Genomic DNA, 22,443 nt, shown 5'->3' with positions numbered 1-22,443 from the left:
CTTGCTACTTCATCGAGCTAGAGTGGACGCTGTCATCTGCAACTGAACCTTGACCAAGACAATGGATATCCTGCTTTCCCAGAGAAGGGGGATTCTACCATGAAGCACATGGGTGACTATGAAATACAAAGAAGCAATTCGATGGGATTTGTGTCAACTTGTACTCTATAAGGGTGTGGCTGACTCATTTATGTGTAATTTTACTTTTTAAATTTTTCTTATTTTTATTTTGATATCATTAATGTACAATTACTTTAACAACATTATGGTTACTAGATTCCCCCTATTATCAAGTCCCCCCAACATACCCCATTACAGTCACTGTCCATCAGCATAGTAAGATGCTATAGAATCATTACTTGTCTTCTCTGTGTATACTGCCTTTCCCATGTCCCCCACCTCCGGCTACATTATGTGTGCTAATCATAATGCCCCCTTTTCCCCCTTGTCCCTCCCTTCCCACCCATCCTCCCCAGTCCCTTTCCCTTTGGCAACTGTTAGTCCATTCTCAGGTTCTGTGAGTCTGCTGCTATTTTGTTCCTTCAGTTTTTTCTGTGTTCTTATACTCCACAGATGAGTGAAATCACCTGACACCTGTCCCTCTCTGCCCGGCCCACCTCACTGAGCGTAACACCCTCCAGCTCCATCCATCTTGTTGCAAATGGTAGGATTTGTTTTCTTCTTATGGCTGAATAATATTCCATTGTGTATATGTACCACCTCTTCTTTATCCATTCATCTACTGTTGGACACTTAGGTTGCTTTCATTTCTTGGCTATTGTAAATAGTGGTGTGATAAACATAGGAGTGCATGTGTCTTTTTCAAACTGGGCTCCTGCGTTCTTAGGGTAAATTCCTAGGAATGGAATCCCTAGGTCAAATGGTATTTCTATTGAGTTTTTTGAGGAACATCCATACTGCCTTCCACAATGGTTGAACTAGTTTACATTCCCACCAGCAGTATAGGAAGATTCCCCTTTCTCCACATCCTCACCAACATTTGTTGTTGTTTGCCTTTTGGATGGTGGCCAACCTAACTGGTGTGAGGTGATATCTCCTTGTGGTTTTAATTTGCATTTTTCTGATGATTAGCGATGTGGAGCATCTTTTCATGTGCCTGTTGGCCATCTGAATTTCTTCTTTGGAGAAGTGTCTGTTCAGCTCCTCTGCCCATTTTTAAATTGGCCTATTTGCTTTTTGTTTGTTGAGGTGCATGAGCTCTTTATATAATTTGGATGTCAACCCCTTATCGAATATGTCATTTATGAGTATATTCTCCCATACTGTAGGATGTGTTTTTGTTCTACTGATGGTGTCCTTTGCTGTACAGAAGCTTTTTAGTTTGATATAGTCCCACTTGTTCATTTCTGTTTTTGTTTCCCTTGCCTGGGAGATATGTTCATGAAGAAGTTGCTCGTGTTTATCTCTAAGAGATTTTTGCCTATATTTTTCTGTAAGAGTTTTATGGTTTCATGACTTACATTCAGGTCTTTGATCCATTTTCAGTTTACTTTTGTGTATGGAGTTAGACAATAATCCAGTTTCATTCTCTTACAAGTAGCTCTCCAGTTTTGCCAACACCAGCTGTTGAAGAGGCTGTCATTTCCCCATTGTATATACATGGCTCCTTTATCATATATTAATTGACCATATATGCTTGGGTTTATATCTGAGCTTTTTATTCTGTTCCACTGGTCTATGGGTCTGTTCTTGTGCCAGTACCAAATTGTCTTGATTACTATGGCTTTGTAGTAGAGCTTAAAGTCAGGGTGCGTAATTCCCCCTGCTTTATACTTCCTTCTCAGGATTGCTTTGGCTATTTGGGGTCTTTTGTCATTCCGTATGAATTTTAGAACTATTTGTTCTAGTTCATTGAAGAATGCTATAGGTATTTTGATAGGGATTGCATTGAATCTGTATATTGCTTTAGGCAGGATGGCCATTCTGACAATACTAATTCTTTCTAGCCAAGAGCATGGGATGAATTTCCATTTATAAGTGTCCTCTTTAATTTCTCTTAAGAGTGTCTTGTAGTTTTCAGAGTATAGGTCTTTCACTTCCTTAGTTAGGTTTATTTATAGGCATTTTATTCTTTTTGATGCAACTGTGAATGGAATTGTTTTCCTGATTTCTCTTTCTGCTAGTTCATTGTTAGTGTATAGGAATGCAACAGATTTCTGTGTATTAATTTTGTATCCCACAACATTGTTGAATTCAGATATTAGATCTAGTAGTTTGAGAGTGGATTCTTTAGGGTTTTTATGTACAATGTATGCAAACAGGGACAGTTTGACTTCTTCCTTGCCAATCTGGATGCCTTTTATTTCTTTGTGTTGTCTGATTGCCATGGCGAGGGCCTCCAGAACTATGTTGAATAAAAGTGGGGAGACTGGGCATCCTTGTCTTGTTCCCGATCTTAGAGGAAAAGCTTTCAGCTTCTCACTGTCACTTACGTGTAATTTAAGAACTGTTTCCTCAAATCACGGTTCAACTAGAAATGGAAATTAAAGAAGACATTCCTCAAAACTTGGGGCTGGCTTAATATCAAGTGAGGTAATAAATGTGAAAATTCATTTAATTTTAACTGAAAATTAATGACAAAATGTTCAGCCAAAAAAAAGTACTGCCATCTTCCTGGGAATGGCTCTAGTTAGAAATCTTAGGAAAAAAAGAAAGAAGGTGTATTTTGTATCTGTTAAATTTTAGATTTAAATATGGGAGATGACCAAAGGCCTGTAGGAATAAATGCCTTTTGAATTTCAGCGCAAATTTGAAAACTTTTAAAAAAGTATCCTTCAATATTTTCCTACTGCCTTTTTCTTTTGATGTTTTACATCCTCTCATTGATTTGTTTAAATAAAAATAGAAAGGTACTTGTGGGGAAAATGGAACGTTCTCACCAGGATTCCCACCTGGCCTTAATAGCACCCATTGTGTATATAATAAGAGCGTGTTTGTACATTTATGGGATGCTTATTGGCAATAGAACCACTGGTCAGTCACAGGAGTACCTGCCCAGAGGAGGTCACCTCACCTCAGTTCCTATTACATAATTGGTCAGGCATCCGCCAGTCACCAGAGACCTGCCCACAGAGTCCCTCCCCCAGGAATGGGGTAAGGAGTGAGAGGCTGGGGAGAGTGGGTAGCGAGGAGAGACTGAAACCTACTTCTGTGAGAATAAACCCCCTTTTAAATCTCCAACTTCTCACCCTTGCCTTTATTCAGTCACATCAAATTCATAAGCAACTTGCCCAGGGTGGGGAACCTCTCCTGGAGCAACAGTACTATTTGCCACGATATTCTAAATGCTAGACACAGATGCTGACATAACAAATATTTAATACATAGTTGATGACTGAATAAAGAAGATATGCATTACTAATTTACACCATAAAACCCACACATTCTACACTGGAAAAGATCTTGAGGAGCTTAAGAATCTATTGAGACATAACTGAAGACAAGGGAATAAGTAAGAAGTTTTTCTTCTTAGAATCTGAAGTTCTGTAAATCCCTTTCCCAAAATTAATCTATGTATTATATAAAAATCCAACCAAATGTCAATATAGTTCAACAGAAGAAGGGGGGCACAGCACTATATGACTTAAAAAATATATATAAAAAATTATGACTGGGTGTTTTATCCTGTTAGATGTTAAAATGTACTTTAGAACTACAGGTGTTAAAACATAAGACTGAAAACAAGAATAGACTAGAAAGTACACAGTTGAGCCCAAGTAGGTACAAGAATTAAGTAAATGAACAGAAGGAAGCTACCCAAATTAGTGAATGAAGATAGATTTACCTATGTATTATGTGGGAACAATGACAGACATCTGAAAACAAAATTAGAGCCCAACTTTATGCCTTCTGCTACAATAAATTTCAATATGAAGGTTAAATATTAAGAAGTACCAAAAGAAAAATATAGATTAAATATTACCATGTAAGAAATTATATTTACTTTTGTTTGTGAAGGAGATCTTTCTAAGTGTGACACTGAATGTGGAAGAAAATTAAAACTGATAGGTTTGAATATAAATCTTAGATTTTGTAAATAAAATCACCATACATAAAATTAAGGCATGATAGGCTAGAAAAAATATTTGCAACAAAAAAAGATCAATGTTCCTTATACACATAAAAAGTATCATTGAATAATGAAACAGCTGAACTTCTCTTTCAGTGTAGCTGACTAGACTTGTATGTTCACCTCTTCTCTCTAAACCCACTAAAAGGACAGAAAAAAACACCCGTGCAAATCGCGCAAATCGCGCAAATAATTTTAAACTACATAGTGCTGAAAAGCTGGAAAGAGCAGTATGCAGGAGCAAACTAATGATAAGCAATGGGGTTTCCAGTTTTCAGCTCTGGAGAAGAAATAGAGGGCCTATCAAAAAGAAGTTTCCAAACAAATCTTCAGATAAACCCAAACATCAGAAGTTAGTAGTTAAGGAGCAGTTTAAAGGCTCAGAAGTTGCCAAGTTTAATCATTTGCTCCCCATCCACTCTTCCAGAAGTAACTTCTGGGAATAGCCCCCAAGATAAAGGTTTCAAGACTGTTAGGTGCTTCAACAAGTTATGTGCACACCTCATAGGAAAATTTCACGCAGCTACATGATCCCCAATACTCCCCCGACTCTCCCAGCCCATTAGTATGTTCCTTCCTCTAAAAAAAATGCCACTCAATTTATGTCATGTGATGAAAACCTATATTCACTGCCTGGGACACAGGGATTCTTGTTCACACTGAGCACAATGCCCTCTAGCCATCTCATCTACAAGTACAAATGGACATTCATGAATCATCAAATTATTGAGGAAAACAGTCATATGAGAAGCAACAGCCTCAACAAGCACAAGTGGTCTCTCAATAAACAAAGAAAAGCTTTAATATATTCAAGATTTTTAAGGTGATTCAGAAAAAAACAATCAGATTACAAAGTAAAAGGAATGACCAAGTGTTGGGAATTTAAACCGTCAAAGCCAAAACCAAATAAATAAATAATTCAACGATGGGCTGAGGAGCAGAACATACTCAACTGATTGATTCCGAACTTGAGGTGGCAGTGTTATTTCCTTGAAACTCTGCAGTAGAACAAAAAGAAACTATGAAAGAAAAGTTAGGAGATATTGCCGATGGTCTAATCTCTCCTAGAACTTCAGAATTGAATAAAGATGTTTTGGAAGGAGAAAAGAGAAAGAACACGTGTAAGAAATACAAGAAATTTGAATTTTAATTATATAGGGGCCAACAAGTGCTGAGGAAGATGGATAAATAATGACTTTCTGGACACACAGTGGTAGTGTAGATATCTCTATGCATCTCTAAAAATAGGGAGAAAATGTCCAAAAATGTCTAGGGAGATTTAAAAAAAAATTTGGTTACTTAAAAGGAAATGAGAATCTGCCTCTCACAGTAGAGCAGATTTAAGCCTAGTGAAAATAAGCCCTCAGACTTAAATATTACAAACGTCACAGTTTAATGGAACAGATGCAAAGGACACGCTCTCAGCAGGAAACACCAGAGAACATCAGGCTAGAGCTGTCCTGAGAGAGGGGCTTCAGGTCTTCCCGATGATCTCAGACTGAGGTGCAGGCATCGTGCCTGCCCAGGGGGAGAGCCCACCAGGACTCAGGAAATGCCAAGTGAGGGCTTAACAATCTTCTTTTACTCCAAACCATATCAACTGGAAGCTCTAGTATAATTTACATGGTTGCAGAATCTGCCTTTCCCAAGCCATGTCACCCCAATATAACACCACTGTTTCACCCACAATTTCTTGGTATACCACCTATGCCATCTTTCTATATTCTTGTGGGTGATATAATGTGCAAGGCATCATTCACACAAGGGTGCACTGCAACTAAGTCTGTAGAAATGCACGGTCATGAACGGACAAGTCCCCTGGGGAGGACTGAACCTAATAGCTCTGTCACAGGCCTCTTATTAGGTCTCTTATTTACAATACTAGATGCCAGAAAACAATGAAGCAGTATCTTCAAGGAACTAATGAAAATTTTCATTTCCTACAATTGTATACCAACCAAAGTATACCAATTCAAGTATGAAGGTAAAAGAAAGATGTTTCTAGATGTACAAAAATTTTTAAAGTTTAACCCTTCAAACCCTTTCTAAAAGAATACTTAAGGAAGTACCTTGAAATTAAAAAATAAATCAAGAAAGTAAATGACACAAAAAATTATTGTGTGAAAAAATTTTAACTTGCAGTTAAATATAAATAATTGTTCAGGAATGTGTGGGAAGCTCCAGACAACAGGCAAGAAATGATCCTGAAAAAACATTCTTTAAAAAGTAGTCTAAGGATTGTAAAATGGTGTGTCCACTCTGGAAAACAGCCTGACCATTTTGCAGATGCTAAATGTATGATCCAGAAATTCTATTCCTGGAACGATATCCAACAGAAATGAAAATATACGTCCACACGAAAACTTGTCCATGAATGTTCTTAGTGGCATTATTAACCATAGCTAAAAGGCGGAAACAACTCAAATGTCCACAAATTCATGAATGGATAGATAAAATGTGGTATAGCCACATAATGATATATCATTTTACAATACAATGAAATAAAGTACTACAACATGGATGGACCTGGAAAACATTCTGCTAGGTGAAAAAAAAAGCAAGTCACAAAAGACCACAGACTATAGGATTCCATTTATATGAAATGCCTAAAATAGGCACATTTTACACAGAACATAGATTAGTGGTTGTCTAAGGCTAGGATGGATAGATAGGTTGTAGGAAATGGAGAAAGACAGCTAATGTGCATGGGGTTTCTTTTGTGACAATGAAAATTTTCTAGAATTCACTGTGGGGATGGTTGCACAACTCTGTGAATATACTAAAAGCCACTGTTTTACACTTTAAATGGGTGAACTGTGTAGTGTGTAAATAATATCTCAATGAACGTGTTATTAAAAAAAAACAGAAAAAATTGTCAAACACAAAGTACATGGTGAAGAACAGAAAGGAGGACAGTACTGTCTTTTGAATGGAATTTTGTGGTTAAATATCTTAATTTTATGGATAATTAGACAAATATGTTCAAATAATTTGAGTAAAAATTTAAAAGTATCTCCAAACAAAACAAAAATAGGACTTACAACTTTCAACCACTATAGGAAAAAAAATAAGGAAAATAAGAATTCTAAGTTATCACAATAAATATAAATGTTTTAAAATTCTATATTGAAAGGCAAGTTATCAGACTGGGTATAGAAATAAAATCTAGTTATATGATGGATATAGAAGATGTACCTGTAACAAAATGATAGGGAAATGTAAAAGGGAGGGTTTCCTTTTGGGAAGATGAAAATGCTTTGGAAGTAGACAGAAGTGGAAACCGTACAACGTTGTGAATGTACTAAATGTCACTCAACTGTTTACTTTAAAATGTTAATATTAAGTACCCACTTCAATAAAAAAATACAGAGACAAGAACATGCCAGATAAATGTCAGTCAAAAAAGCTGGTATGGCAATATTGAAATCAGACAAAATAGACCACAGCAATAGAATCTAAAAGACTGGTCTTACAGATTAGCATAGAAACAACCCCCCGACATACATTAGCAAATCAAATCCAAGAGTAAAAAAAGGTTTTACAGTCCAGGAGTTCATTGAAAGAATATATTATAGCTAAGGAGAAATTATTCCAAGAGTACAAGAATGATTCAACATTAGATTTCCTAATAGAATTTAAGCAAATTGAGGGAAACAAAAACCCATATGATCACCTCAATAAACACACCCCCTGCTGCCAAATCCTATCCCCTAAATTCAACAGTCATTCCTGATTAAAATGGATACAAAGTTAAATTTCCCTTTCTTAACTCAATAAAAGAATATCTACCAGAACCTATAGTTAAACCTGTACTATCACTAAATGCTGAAAACATCCCAATTAAAGTTATAAGCCAGCCAAGGATATTCATATAACCCCAATCAGTCAACATTACATGGGCAGTCCTAACCTATGCAATAATTATAAAAAACTAAAGTATAAATATAAAAAGGAAACAATAACAATCTTTATTCACAGATATTACTATAATTTACTTACAAATAATAAAACTACTAGAACTAATAAATAAGGTGGCTAACACAGTGCTAAATAAGAAAATTAACAGCTTTTTTATCAACCACAAATAATTAAAAATTGTTAACTCCAATTCATTTTTGACAAATCTTAATCATCAAAAATTGGGAATACTTAAATCTAGTAAGAAACACATAAGATTCATCTGGAAAAAACTTAGGACTTCAAGAACATAAAATGACCTAAACAGTGAGATACAATATTCCTAGGTGATAAGGTTCAATATCATAAGGACACCTCAAATTTAATGCAGTCTTGATCAAAGTGGTAATGGGCTTTAATTGATTCTGAAAATCACTTGTGTTAGTGTAAGTATACAAGAAAAGCAAACAGAAAATTTTGTGTGACTTATCCTACTTGATATAAAATTCATGATAAAGCTAGAGTAATTAAAAGGGTTTGGAATTGATTCAGGAATAGAACAGAATAGGGTCAAGAAATAGGTACACATATATGGCACTAGGATATGATTAATGATAAGACAACTAGATATTGATTTAGGTAAAAAGGTGAAATTATATTCTTACCTTATATACACAAAAGAATTTATGACTTACCACAGAAAATATTTTTAACATTAAAAATAAATTCTATATTTTCCTCAAATATTTGTACAATCCTGGGGCTGCTAAGCAAAGGAAACCTGGAAGGCTAAATAAGAATAACAGTTGATTTCATGCAAATTAAGAACAAATGAGGAACTTAACCCTGGAGCTAAGGATGTCATGTTGAAGCAAAGGAAATGCCAGAAGGCTAAATAAGGTGAACAGTTGAGATTTCATGCAAATTAAGAACTTATTTGGATGAAAAACAGCGTGAATGATGCCAGTAACTAGCAACAGATGAGAAAATGAATACCTGTAGTATATAGAAAACTTACAAATCAACAAATATACAAGGAAAGTATCAAGATATTATTAAATGAAAAAGAAGTTACATAATATACTCATTCATGTATGTCTGTAAAGTATCCAGATATTATTAAATGAAAAAGAAGTTACATAATATACTTATTCATGTATGTCTGTGTCTTATATTAACTGAATATTTGCACATGTACAGAAAAAAAGTCTTGGAGAAATGTGAATGGTAAATATATCAGGACAAGGTGAGCAGATGAGGGATGGAGTGAGGGAGGTAGCTTAGAGACTTTCAATTTTCACTCTATATAGATGATTTGAAATTTGTTTTTACAATGAACACTTTAATATTGCTGTAAGCTTCTTTAGTTATATTAGTGCATACATATATTCTCATTATAAGAAAACTTAAACCATATAAAAAGATAAGAATTAAAAAGTGAACATCCTTATTCAAATATATTCCCCAAACCTTCCTGCAAGGTAATTTTCCTTAAAGTTTTCTCTCCTTTTTACATCTTTAAAACATTTTTTTAAAGGAGTGAGCCTTATTTCTTTAAATTGGTAGAGGGACAAAACAGTAAGCTACCAAAAGAAGAATAAATGCTAATAAGCAAATTTAAAATATTCAACTCCAATAATCACAGAAATGCAAATAAAATAATTTACTCTTTTTCACATGTCCCAAGGCTACCTTGCATGCTAGCTTATGTTCTTTTGATTAGTGGGTACCTATGCCAAACTGGTTATTATTTGGAATATCTCCACCCCAATAGAATGGGCAAATATTAAGAGAAAGTTTGAATATTCACAGATACAAACCCTGTTACACACTAAGACACCATTAGGAGAGTGCAAATTTGTATAAACCTTTCTGTACAACTTGGCAGTAATATAAAAAGCCTTAAAAATATACATGCCAAACCACAAAAAAAAAACCTATCAGAATTAATAAGTGAAGTTGGCAAACTTGCAGGTTACAAGGTCAAGAATACACAATCCAACTGAATTTCTATGATCTACCAATGAACAACCTGAAAATGAAATTAAGAAAATAATTGCATTTGCAGTAGCATCCAAAAAAATAAAATAGTTAGGAATAAATTTAACAAAAGAAATCTAAGACATGTATGTTGAAAACTACAAAATATTGTCAAAAGAAGTTAGAGAAGACTTAAATAAGGCGATATCCCATGTTTATGAACTGGAAAGTTTAATTTTGTTAAGATGGCCACACTCTCCAAATCAAATTGATGTACAGATTCAACACAATCCATATTGAAATACCAGTTGCTTTTTTTTTCTTTTGCATAAACTGGCAAACTGATACTAAAATGCATACGGAAATGCAAGGGACCATTGCGTTTGGCAAGAGAATAGCCAAAAATTTTGAAAGAAAGAATACATTTGACACTCATACTTCTGATTTCAAAACTTTCTACAGAGCTATAGTAATCAATACAGTATGGTACTGGTATAAGGATGGACACAGAGATCAGTGGAATAGAACTGAGTATCTAGAAGTAAACCCTTACACTGATGGTGATTTGATTTTTGACAATGGTGCCAAGATGATTCAACGGGACAAAAATAGTCTTTTCAACAAATGGTGCTGGAACAATTAGATATTAAATGAATATAGACCCCCACCTCACACTACATACAAAATTAAGTAAAAATGAATCATAGATCTAAATCTAAGATAGAACTAGACAACCTTTAGGAGCAAATGTAGGAGTAAACCTTCGTGACCTTGGAACAGGCAACGTCTTCTTAGCTATGATATCACAAATCCAAGCCACAGAAGAAAAAAGTATGTAAATTGGACTTTATCAAATTAAGAACCTTGTGCTTCAAAGGACATCATCATTTAAAGTGAAAAGTCAACTTACAGAATGCAAAGAAAATACCTGTAATTCATGTATCTGATAAGGGACTTGTATCCAGAGTATGTAAAGAACTCTTACCACTCAAAAATAAAAGAAATTAATGTAATTCTTTATATAGCAAAGGATTTGAATACACATTTCTCCAAAGAAGACATGCAAATGACTGAGTACATGAAAGTTACTCAACATTATTAATTGTTATAGAACTACAAATCCACATTCAGATACTATTTTATATCCTATAGGATGACCAGAATCAAAAAGATAAGAAAATAACAAGTCTTAGTGAGGATGGAGAAATTGGAGCCCTCATACTGCTGGTGGGATTGTACAGTAGTGCAGCCACTTTGGGGAACAGTCTGGCAGTACCTCAAAAAATATTAAGCCAGGTTACCGTATGTCCCAGCCATTCCATTCCTTGGTAAATCACAAGAGAATGGAAAACATGTCTATACAAAAACTTGTACATAAGGTTCATAGCAGCCTTATTCATAATAGTTAGAACATGGAAACAACCATTAACTGTTAATTAACATTAACAAAATGTTACATATATAATACAATGTAATATTATTTGGCAATAAAAGGAATGAAGTATTGATACATAGTACAGCATGAATGACCCTTGAAAACATGCTCAGCAAAAGAAGCCAGATAGAAAGCCACATGGTATAGGATGCCATTTATGAAATGTCCAGAACAGATACATTTACAGAGACAGAAAGTAGATTAGAGGTTACCAAGGGCTGAGGGAAGGGAAGAATGAGGAGGGACTGCTAACAGCTACAAAAATAGAACATTTTTGAAGTGATGAAAATGTTCTGAAGTTAAATGGTAGGGATAATTATACAACTCTATCCTAAAAATCCCTGAACTGTTCACTTTAAAAAGGTCAATTTTATGATATGAATGGTATATCAATAAAGGTGCTTTTCAAAAATACATATGCCAATTACTATTAGCAGACATAATGTAGTGGGGGGGGCCATGGGGAGGGCTGTACAACACAGAGAAGACAGGTAGAGATTCTATAGCATCTTACTACACTGATGGACAGTGACTGTAATGGGGTTTGTGGGGGGAACTTGGTGATGGGGGGAGTCTAGTAAACATAATGTTCCTCATGTAATTGTAGATTAATGATACCAAAAAATATATATATATACATATGCCAAAACTGTATACCAGAAAAGGTTAATTTTACTGTATACCTCAATAATCTTGACTTTAAAGAAGATTCACATACCTTTTATTCAATTCTCAATACTCCTCCTTGGAAAACATTAAAGAACATCCAGAAAGATTTTAGCTTAAAATATGTTTATTACAATATTTTTAAAGGAAAATAAACATAAATTGAACAGTAGGAGCCTGGCTATTCATGGGATACTGTGGCCATTAAGAATGTCCTCAGAAATGTATGGTTGATGAGAAAAGCTCATCTATCTGGTCTCAGCAGGCTCTGGGCACCGACAGACTAGGTAATCTGAGTGGAGTTTAATAAAGGTGTCATTTATAAAGCAGGGTGCGGGAGAACTGCAGCGATAGTGCAGCCCCAGCTATCAGAGCCAGGGAAAACCGCTGTGGGAGGGCGCTGCCAGGCAGCCTGCCTTCCAGTCTGGGACACGGAACAACCTGCAAGGAATCCCAGGGAATGAACACCCAGAACCTGCTCTCATCTCACCCCACAGCCTCCTGCTGGTGCCACCTTTGGAGGAACCCAGTGAAGCATCAGAGGGGAGATAGTCCATGCAGGTCAGCTGTCAGGGTGGAGAACAGGGTGGAGAAGCACGGAGCGGTTGAGGACAAATGGAAGCCATCCAGCACAGGTGGCCATGGGAGCAAACGGGAAGTCCAGTTTACAAATGACTGCGTTTTCCAAAAAGTACTCAACATACTCTCATTTTAATTTCTAAAAACCACATTATATCATGACAAGATGGCATTTGAAAAAAATTACAGATGAATAATACATAACCACTTGAGAAATTCTGGAATGGTTTACTCTAAGGGGTACACAGTGGCCCACTCAGAGCACGACCATAGTGTTGTTGGCAGTTGGTGAAGCAATTCTTCACCGCTGGGGACTGTCCCATGCACTTCAGGATTTTACTCATTCTGGACTCGAGGCATCACGATAACCAAAAAATGTTTTAAATCTTACCCCCTCCCAGATTTGGGGTGCTGGCACTCCTTTTAGGAACCAGCATGGGGGCTAGAATTACAAGGTTTTTTTTCCTTAACTGTATTTTTCTAATTTTTCTACAAAGACTAGGTATTGTTCTGATGAAATGGAAACTATGTTCACTATTTTTTAAAAAGAACTCAATATAATAGAATAATTTAGATTCCAGCTTTCAGTAAACCCTATTTGCCCTTCCCCAACGGCGTTTGCTCTTGATAGTAAGTAAATGACAGGGGACCTAACATTATTACATGGAAGTAAATGACAGGGACCTAACATTATTACATGGATGCTAATTCATTCTGAAGTTACCAATAATAGGAGGGTGCAACTAACTCAGCTTCTGACAAATCAGTTTTATTCTTCAGGTGCTCGGAATTGCTGGACCACAGCATCCTGCAAGTCACAGGTTAAGTATTGGATTGCTTCTAACCTGTTATAAAATTTTAAAAGGAAGGAAATGACTACAATTTGGTTTCGAATGTTTTACTAGGCTAGCTACTATCACTCACCCCTGTGAGAAAGCCAGGGCAAGTGATTTTGACAACAGATTTGGGGAACACTGTTTTGTGTTCTACTATTTCATTGTCCCCAGGTTCAAGCAGGAAGTCAGGTTCTTAGCAATTCTTTCAGTGTTTTGTTTTTTCAAGGCAGAAAGTATTCCTCTGGGGGCAGGTCTCTCTTAATATCTGAGCTGTGACAGCAGTAGTTTGAAACCTGCATCCCTACGCCTGGTTAAAAACCTGTCCCACCCCCATATTTCATTACCTCCAAGAAACCACCCATTGTACGCCACATCCTGATTCAGACATTGGAACATGAACAAAAAAGTATCTTAGATCAATAAAACGGTATATTGTTTAAGATGATCCTTGGCATTCTTAATTTTAAGAGTGCTTCTAATTTAACAAAAAGTATTTTTGGTTTAATAAACTCACACACTACTGATGACAGTTTAAACCAATAGAACTTTGGGGAAAGATGACTTCAAAATACATAACAAAACCCTTATTTGTATACTCTTTGACACAAAGTTCTACTTTAAGGAACTCTCCCTCAAGAAAATCACTGGACAAATGTGGAAAGGACAAAGAAGGAATATTGCTACACTGGCCCTACTATTAAATGTACAAAATATTTTAGCTTTAAAATAGAATACTGAGGAAATCATACACAATATTTCTTTATGACAGAAAACTAATAACAAAAGAACCTGAGACCCTGAAAAATGCTCATGTATGTTAAGTGAACAGAGCAGGTCACAAATCTGTGAGAAAAGTTATAAGAACGATATATGTATAGAAAACAATGCATAAAAGAAGCTTCAGGAAAAAACTGAGAAAAATGTAAAGAAAAAATCAAATTTAAAAAATCTCTTTAAGCATACATGTGTTTTCCTGATTAAGAGAATACAGTAGGTCCTCAGTAAAATGGAAAATAATGGACTCAAATGAAGGCACCTCACTGTGCTATTACAGATCTCCAGGGAGAAAGAAGATTCTACAAGGTTCTAGAAGGGAAAGCAAAAAGGATCAAGAATGGGAATTTTTTCAAAAAGAATCAGAATAGCTAGAAGATAATAGAGGAATACTTTCAAAATTCTGAAGGAAAACAATTTCCAATCTAACATTCTTTACCTTGTCAAACAATTAAGTGTAATGGTCAAATCAAGTACATTTTGAAAGATGCAAATCTCAGTTTCACATGCATCCTTTCTTAGGAAACTACTAAAAACTGTGCGGCTCCCAAGCAAGGGGACCCAATCCAGGGCACAGTGGAAGAGGATCTCCCAGGTGCTGGCGCAAGAGCCCCAGGGCTGTCAGCTGTGCCAGGTGAGCAGGACAGGTGGGGGCAGGTCAGAGGCCCTCGGAGAGGGTTGGTCATGTGGCTGACCTTGGTGGAATACCAGTGTCTCTTAGTTTCCTGAGAGTTCTACAATGAAGGTAAAGTTAGTGATCAAATGGCTAAAGAACTAAGAAATGAAAAATGAGATTTACGAACTCTGGGGAAACAGACTGGGCAGGAAAGGAAAAATGCTCATAGGCTACTCAATGGCTCAGCTGTGAAGAGTGTTCCCTGGGTCCTGAGGTCAGCACTAAGTTACTGACATAATCCAAAATACAGTGAGACAGAAAGATACATGTATTAGTAGTGGGGGTGGGGAAGAGGTGGTCCAAGAGAGCTAAAGCCTCGTATTTCAGGGTGGGAAGCCAATGGGTAACACCTACAACTGGAAAACAAAATTCAAGAGATGGCACCACAAACGTTATCTAGAGCTTTAAGAGATTTGAAAGTGGGTACCACAAGATTTAGACACAGTGGGGCAACATATTCTGTCTGTAGGGCTATTTGACTAAAACATGTGCATACACAGCTGTCAAAAATAAAAACTATAGCTAGTAATAAAGGTAATTTTTCTTACATTTTCCCATCTTTTCAAAAAATTTATTAAAATCTAAAAAGTCACATCATGACAATATATCAAGTGGTTACTTCTAGTGATGGCACCCTCGGCCATTCACACTTTTCTTCACTTCTCTATTTTCTGAAAAAGTGTGGAACACAGAGCATATTGATCATAAATCAGAAAACAACAGGCACTTTACATTATGCCTGGTACAAATCCACACCATTCTCTGTCATTTCAGCTTCCGTTTGCTCTGCTGGAGGAGGGGAGCCTGCCAACTCCTTCAACTCACACAGCAAATATTTGTTGAATTCTTGTAAGCCAGGCCCTGGCAAGGTGTTTCCAATACCTCAGCTTTTTGCTGGGTCTCTCAAAGTCCTCAATGCAGCTGAGGGAGCCAGTTGGGGATGGGCTAAGCCAACACTTCACAAAATTTCTGGGCACTGGGCCCCCTGGGATTGGTTCAGTAGGTCTGGCAAGCAGGCTCTGGAGGAGCAAGTAAGCAACCGGATGTAGTCAGGTATTGCCAAGGGTGTCTCAGAGGAACCGTCTGAGTCCTCACTCACTTCTGCACCATCCTGGTTCGTATTCTCAACCCTCATGTAGGCCATATTTCAATTCCACAACAGTTTAAAGTGTGTGAGACATGGTGGAAGGGATGCCCCTTAGCAGTTAAGAGCTGGGCCCCAGAGACAGGCAGGGCAGGGTTTCAATCCCAGCTCTACTGTCCCCAGGTGTGATTTACTTCCCCTCCCTTTGCCTCAGTTTCTTCATGTGTAAAATGGTATGACTGGAAGCCACCTTCAAAGGGAGGGTTGTTGTGTGGGTTACATGAGGGCACAAAGGCACCTAAGGGGCTTGATGAGCCCCTAGTTCCTGCTGAAGACTCAAAAGTCGGCGGCCACCGCTACCTGTTAACAGGCTCCTGTCTTTTCTCAGCCATAAAGTGGTGTGGGGACTTTACGGGAAATCACGGGACCGCTAGGCCTCCAAGTCCTCCTATGCCGGGGAGAATGCACTTGCCCAGCCTCCTCCCTAGGGAAGTTCTGAGTCTAAAAGAGAGAGTGCACAGCGCCAGGAAGGAGCCCCTTTGGTGCTCAAAGACGCGGAGCACCCAAGCTTTACCCGGTAAACGTTTCCTGATTCCTCTCAAGTGTACTACGGCGGCGGGGTGTTGGGGGGAAAGTCCTCTCCCCTCCCCAATCTTTAGAAAGCCTTGCTTTGAGGGAGGCGGCCTTACACGTGGTGATCAGGTAAGGGAAGCACCAGGTGTCCATGACACCCACTAACCCAGACTCAGCAGCGCCCACCAAGCACCCTGCCCTGGGATGCGCCAAGACCACTCAGCGGGCCCAGAGCGTTGAGCTTCTGCCCCAGCCGGCGCTCTGAGGGTCCCGACCCTCTTCCCCAGGAGAGCCCCAGGTGACCAGGCCTGGTTCAGACAGGCGGCCTCCGAGTTGGGCACTTCGGGGAGAAGGCCGGGCTCCCTTCCAAGCCCGCGCGAAGACCCGAGTGGGCTCCGAGCCGCGAGCCCCGTGCGGCCCGCATGCGCCCGCCGCCCGCACCCCCGTCCGCCCCGGGACTCACGATCTCCGCCACGATCAGGAGCCCGGGCAGCGTGCGCAGGAACTCGCGGTCGTAGGCGAAGCTGCTGCTGCTGGTGGAGAAGTTCTCGGCGAAGGAGCTGGCGGTGGTGGTGACGGTTTGCGAGCGCGCGCGCTGCGGCACCTCCATCGTCGCCTCTGGGCCGGGCCGGCCCCTCCTCGGGCAGCCCCACCGCGTCGGGGGGCCGCGCGGCGCGGGGCAAGAGACCCCGGCGCGGAGGCAGGGAGGGAGCGCGGGCCGGGAGCCCGGCAGGCGCGGCGGGTCCGGCGGGTGCCCGGCGCCCTGGCTCTCGGGCTGCACGGGGCCGGAGAGGAGGCCGAGCTGGCGAGGCGGCCGGGAGGAGGGGAGGGGCGGGGAGAGGGGCGGGCGCGGGGCGGGCGGAGAGGGACCGCCCCACCCAGCGCCGGGTCCGCCGGCCTCTTCACCTGTTGCCGGGGACCGTGCGGCCCAGAGAGCGCCGGGTGGAGCGCGGGCTCGCGCGAGGTCAGGACTGGCAGCCCGGCGCGCTGCGCGGAGGAGGGGGCGCGGGATCCGAGCGGACACCCGCAGCCGCCCGGCCCAGGCTCCGCCCCGCGGGCGCGGCCACCGCTGACCTGTCCCTTTCCACCTGACGGTGACGGCCCGGGCCCCTTAGGGAGGCGGCGGCTCCAGGAATGAGCCCTCGGAGAGACTGCCGAGGCCGGGGCGGGGCGGTGACTCGAGCGCCGAGCGGCTGGAATCCCGACCTGGCCGGACCTTAGTCCCGAGATCGATGCGAGGCCGCCCAGAGAGCCCAGGGCGGCGCGAGCTTCTCCCCTCCCGCTCTGGCCGCCGCCACAGCCTGGCTCCATTTCCTGCCCCTCCTACTGGGAACAATATGAGGAACCAACTTAATCGCCGGGCTTTGAGGGCGAGCCGTTTCCAGGCGCCCGCAGCGGCTCAATCGCGGGCACCCGCGGAGCCCCGGTGACGGCGCCTGGCGGGACGTGCGTGGAGTCGCTGGTCGGGACGAGTCAGTGTGACCGTAACGTCACCGTCGGAAGGAAATATTTGTAAAAAGCTTGGACGGTGTTTGGATTGCGCAAAGTGAAGTTTATGGCAAACGGACTGTGCGTTCCCGGGATGGGGGAAGAGATGAGGGCGTCCCATTTAGTGAGGCAGCTTGTGGTAAATCAGGTGAGATCTCAGCTCCAAGGCGGCGCGTGAATTCCTCGGTTGTATGACCAAGAGCCAGTGGCTCTTCCTCTCCGGGCCTCAGTGGTGCCATCTAGATAAAATGCAGGCTCTGATAGATGGACCTCTCACCAAAAAGCACCTTCTGGGTGGCCCTCCTGTTCTGTGAAAGTGGTAAGAAACACTTTTATTTGGAAACCACCAAAAAGAAATAATCCTTGGTCACAAATAGAGCGTTGTTTTGGGATCACAGTAAAAGCATTCCCTCACATCTGCTCCCAAGATTTTTTTTAAAAAGCCAGAAGGGTTGTTTTATCCGTGATGCCCAATCAGCTAAACTGAAAAGAAAGCAAAACCTGTTGTAGAAGGGAACTGGGATTAAAGTCTAGGCCCGAGCCTGCAGGACCTCAAGGAGTAAAAAGGTAAGGCTTCAAAATCATTACAAAGATGATTTGGAGATATTTTATCCATGAGCATTTACTAAACACCTTGGGCTAGTAGGTAGATACAACAAAAATTAAAATATGGCAATTTCCCCTAGAGCAGTGGTTCTCAAAGTGTGGTCCATGGACCACCAGCATTACCCAGAAATTTGTCAGAAGTGCAAGTTCCCAGGCCTACCCCAAACCTATAGAATCAGCAATTCTGAGAGCATAGCTCATGCAGCTGTATTTGAACAGTCCCTCCAAGAGACTGTGCTACACACTGAAGTTTGAGATTTCCTGGTTTAAAAAAACTGATGTTGCCGCTGGGGAAGAGATCATCACACGAAATGGCTGGAAAAGGAGTCGATGGCATGACATTTAGTAAATGCAGGAAGCCAGGAAGAAAGTCAAGACAACTCTATTTCTGTAATACAAAGAACAATTCCTTCTCAAAAATCCCGTGGAGCCAGATAGATTTAAAAATTCTAATTTGTTTTTTAATTTAGAAAGGTAAAATATACACATACCATATACTACATAACATCCTGGGTGAGGTCTGGAGTGGTAACAAACACTAATTTTCTGCAATGAAAATATACGAAAGAGATAGTGTGTGTTTGGGTTATCTATTGCAATGTAATAAATGTTCCCCAAACATTAGTGGTTTAAAATAACCATCTTATTTGCTCTTGAGTCTGTAGGTCAGGAGTTTGGGCAGGACTTGGCAGCAGAGTCTTCTGCTCCACGTGGTGTCATTTGGAGCAACAAACTCAGCTGCTTTCAGCTGGTGGCTGGGCAGGCCTAGAAAGTTCAAAAAGGCTTTTCTCACATACTGGACTTCATTGCTATTCTACCTAGCCTCTCCCTCTCCATGAACTTACTCTTCCTCCATCATGATAGGCTCAGACTTCCAGCAGGGAAAGTTCTAAGAGGGACAAATGCAGACACTGCAGATCTGAGACCCAGCTTCAAAAGTTACACAGCATCATTTCTGCTACATTCTCTTGATAACACCAGTGATGAGGACAGCCTGGATTCAAACAGGAGGAAAGAGATACCACCTCTGAGGGCAGGAGCAGAAAAGAATTGTGACCATCTTTTAATCCATGAAATAGGATTAATGAAGACAATAAATAGCATCACATCAGTTTAAGTCAGGGTTTCTACAAAATAAATTCTTTGCAAACTTGAGAAGAAATTTGGTATTCAGCTTTTTTAGATTTAAGAATTATAAAGAAGCAGTTGGACGCTGGTTGCTCACATTGGCTGCCCCTTTCCAACTGTGCTCATTTTTCCTAGAACCCTCCTGACTGGTATTCCTACCTACCATAACACCCTTATCCAATCCACTGTTCATCTTTCTACAGGAATTATTGTCCTGAAACCCTAGGCTCAAATCTGGGCTAACATACCACTGTGCATATGTCAGGGTGTCTATGCGGTGGTTCACCTGTCTTCCCAGCAACCATAGAATGTGTCCCATTCCAGGCCAAATACATTTTCATATGTCTCTGCAAGTGTGACCACTTTACACCCATAGCCAGTTTTGCTCTCAGCCTAGAAAGCTGCCTACCTTAATCCATAGATCAAAATCCACATCGTTTAGGCCCGTTTCAAATGCCCCATTTTCTGTAAATTCTTCTGGATTCCCATAAAGCTTGTTCTTTTTGTCTTTGCTCTAGAATTCATTATTTGTATGCACTTCTCTTTACACCTTATTAAGGAACTATGAATTACCCTTCTTTGTCTCCCCTCTGCCATAGGAGGTAGTGAATGAATACAGAGACCCAAACTTTTTTCTTAAGTGGAGAAAAATATCAAAGGAAGAAAAGGTAGGCCCTGCTCTCCCATGAAAAACTTCATGCAGAACAGAGCTTTGAGCTGAGACCTGTGGGACATATATAATTTGTAGAAATGGAGGAAAAGGTGGACTGGTGGGTGTAACTCTGGGGGGAAATCCCCAGGGCAAAATACCTTTGAAACCAAAATCAAAGGGAGAAATAAAGTTTAAGAAACCCGTTTATTTCGTACACTAGTCCTCCTGCATCTCTCTCCACCTGGCTGCAGAAGACAGAGCTCCACCCCACATCTCTCCTCTAGCAAGCCCTCTTCACCCATGTAATTACCTATTGATGTGGAGATGAGGGCCTACTTCTCTCCACCTCTTAGAAACACCTATTCATATGGAGATACACTAAAGCCAGGCAAGAGATTCTGGAAATATTGCAATTTTACCCACAGTGGAACATTGCTCCATCTTACAGGAACAGCCCAAGTGAATACCACAAATGCCTGGATGAGAAGCTCATGTGCAATTAGACACAGAGGAGTCTAAGGACATCTGATTGCACCAAATGAGGGAGATTCATAGGGTGTAGGGCTGAGGCTTTATACACGGCCTGAGATATGGTTTCCATAGGCCAAATTCCCCAAAAAGCAAGTTATGAGACAGAGCACTCCCAAGGGCCCATAGAGCCCAGGCCATTCTGGGGGGACCCAGGGCTCATCAATAATTTAATTTTAAAAAAGGGGCACCTTATGACTTCCACCTGCTAGCTGAGAGAGACAGGGACGTTCTCATTTATAAAGTATATTTTCATAAGTTCACCTACCACAAGTTTCTCTTATTATTCTAGTTTAAAATGAATTTTGGTTGTTTCAGGCAACAATCATCCATGGATGTTAGAATTAGTGGACAAAATTATAAGGAGAAAAAGGGTACTTATCTCATGGCAAAGCATCTTCCCCAGAGAGAGCATTTTCTCTTCATAATTCAAAGGTATCTTTGTGGAGAAGAAACCTATGAAATAGCACCAGACATAAAGTTCTTATCGCCAGACAGCACGTACCTCCCAATGTGATTCAGTGAAAGGATATATCACTCTTGGGGTATTCTTACCAAAATGGATAACCTGAATTTAATCATGAGGAAACAACAGAAACCAAAGTAAGGGACATTTTTAAGTTAAATGTCAAGTCCTGAAAGACAGGAACATTGAGGAACTTCCCCATTAACAGAAACTAAGGAAAATGGCTAAATGCAATGTGAAATCCTAGATTGGATTGGATTATGCAAAATCTGAATGTTTTCTAGATTAGATAATGGCATTATACCACGTTCATTCCATTATTATTATTTAAGGCTAATTAAAAATAGGGTTCTCCTCCCAACAGAAGGGACCCAAAGAGGACAACACCAAGACACATAATAATTAAAATGGCAAAGATCAAGGACAAGGACAGAGTATTACAGGCAGCCAGAGAGAGAAAAAAGATCACCTGCAAAGGAAAACCCATCAGGCTATCATCAGACTTCTCAACAGAAACCCTACAGGCCAGAAGAGAATGGCATGATATATTTAATGCAGTGAAACAGAAGGGCCTTGAACCAAGGATACTGTATCCAACACGATTATCATTTAAATATGAAGGAGGGATTAAACAATTCCCATACAAGCAAAAGTTGAGGGAATTTGCCTCCCACAAACCACCTCTAAGCGTATCTTAGAGGGACTGCTCTAGATGGGAGCACTCCTAAGACTAAATAGATGTCACCAGAGAAAATAAAATCACAGCAAAGAAAGAAGACCAACCAAATACTAACTAAAGACAAAAAATAAAATCAACTACCCACAAAAGCAGTCAAAGGAAACACAAAAGAGCACAGAACAAAACAACCAACATATGAAGAATGGAGGAGGAGTAATAAGAAGGGAGAGAAATAAAGAAACACCAGACAGTATTTTTAATAGCTCAATAAGCGAGTTAAGTTAGACAGTAAGATAGTAAAAAAGC

At 40.1% G+C, this 22,443-nt stretch overlaps 1 protein-coding gene across 4 annotated transcripts in view; it reads right to left on the bottom strand.

Moving 5' to 3' along the window:
- Positions 1-17,698, bottom strand: part of CMTM8 (CKLF like MARVEL transmembrane domain containing 8) — a 95,579-nt gene extending 77,881 nt beyond the window's left edge. Inside the window, exon 1 of one of the 4 annotated variants that reach the window (XM_037008633.2) lies at positions 17,054-17,698. In XM_037008633.2, coding sequence (XP_036864528.1) covers positions 17,054-17,200 — 147 coding nt within the window. In that variant the 5' untranslated portion in view covers positions 17,201-17,698. The remainder of the gene's footprint in view (positions 1-17,053) is intronic. The other 3 variants (XM_037008631.2, XM_037008632.2, XM_073223673.1) reach the window with 3 other exon arrangements.
- Between the last annotated feature and the right edge of the window lie 4,745 nt (positions 17,699-22,443).

The sequence above is a fragment of the Manis javanica genome, chromosome 15, assembly GCF_040802235.1.
Source record: "Manis javanica isolate MJ-LG chromosome 15, MJ_LKY, whole genome shotgun sequence".
NCBI classification, from domain to species: Eukaryota; Metazoa; Chordata; class Mammalia; order Pholidota; family Manidae; genus Manis; species Manis javanica.
The sequence above is the reverse complement of the archived record's forward strand: the minus strand, read 5'-3'. Positions and strand labels throughout refer to the sequence as shown.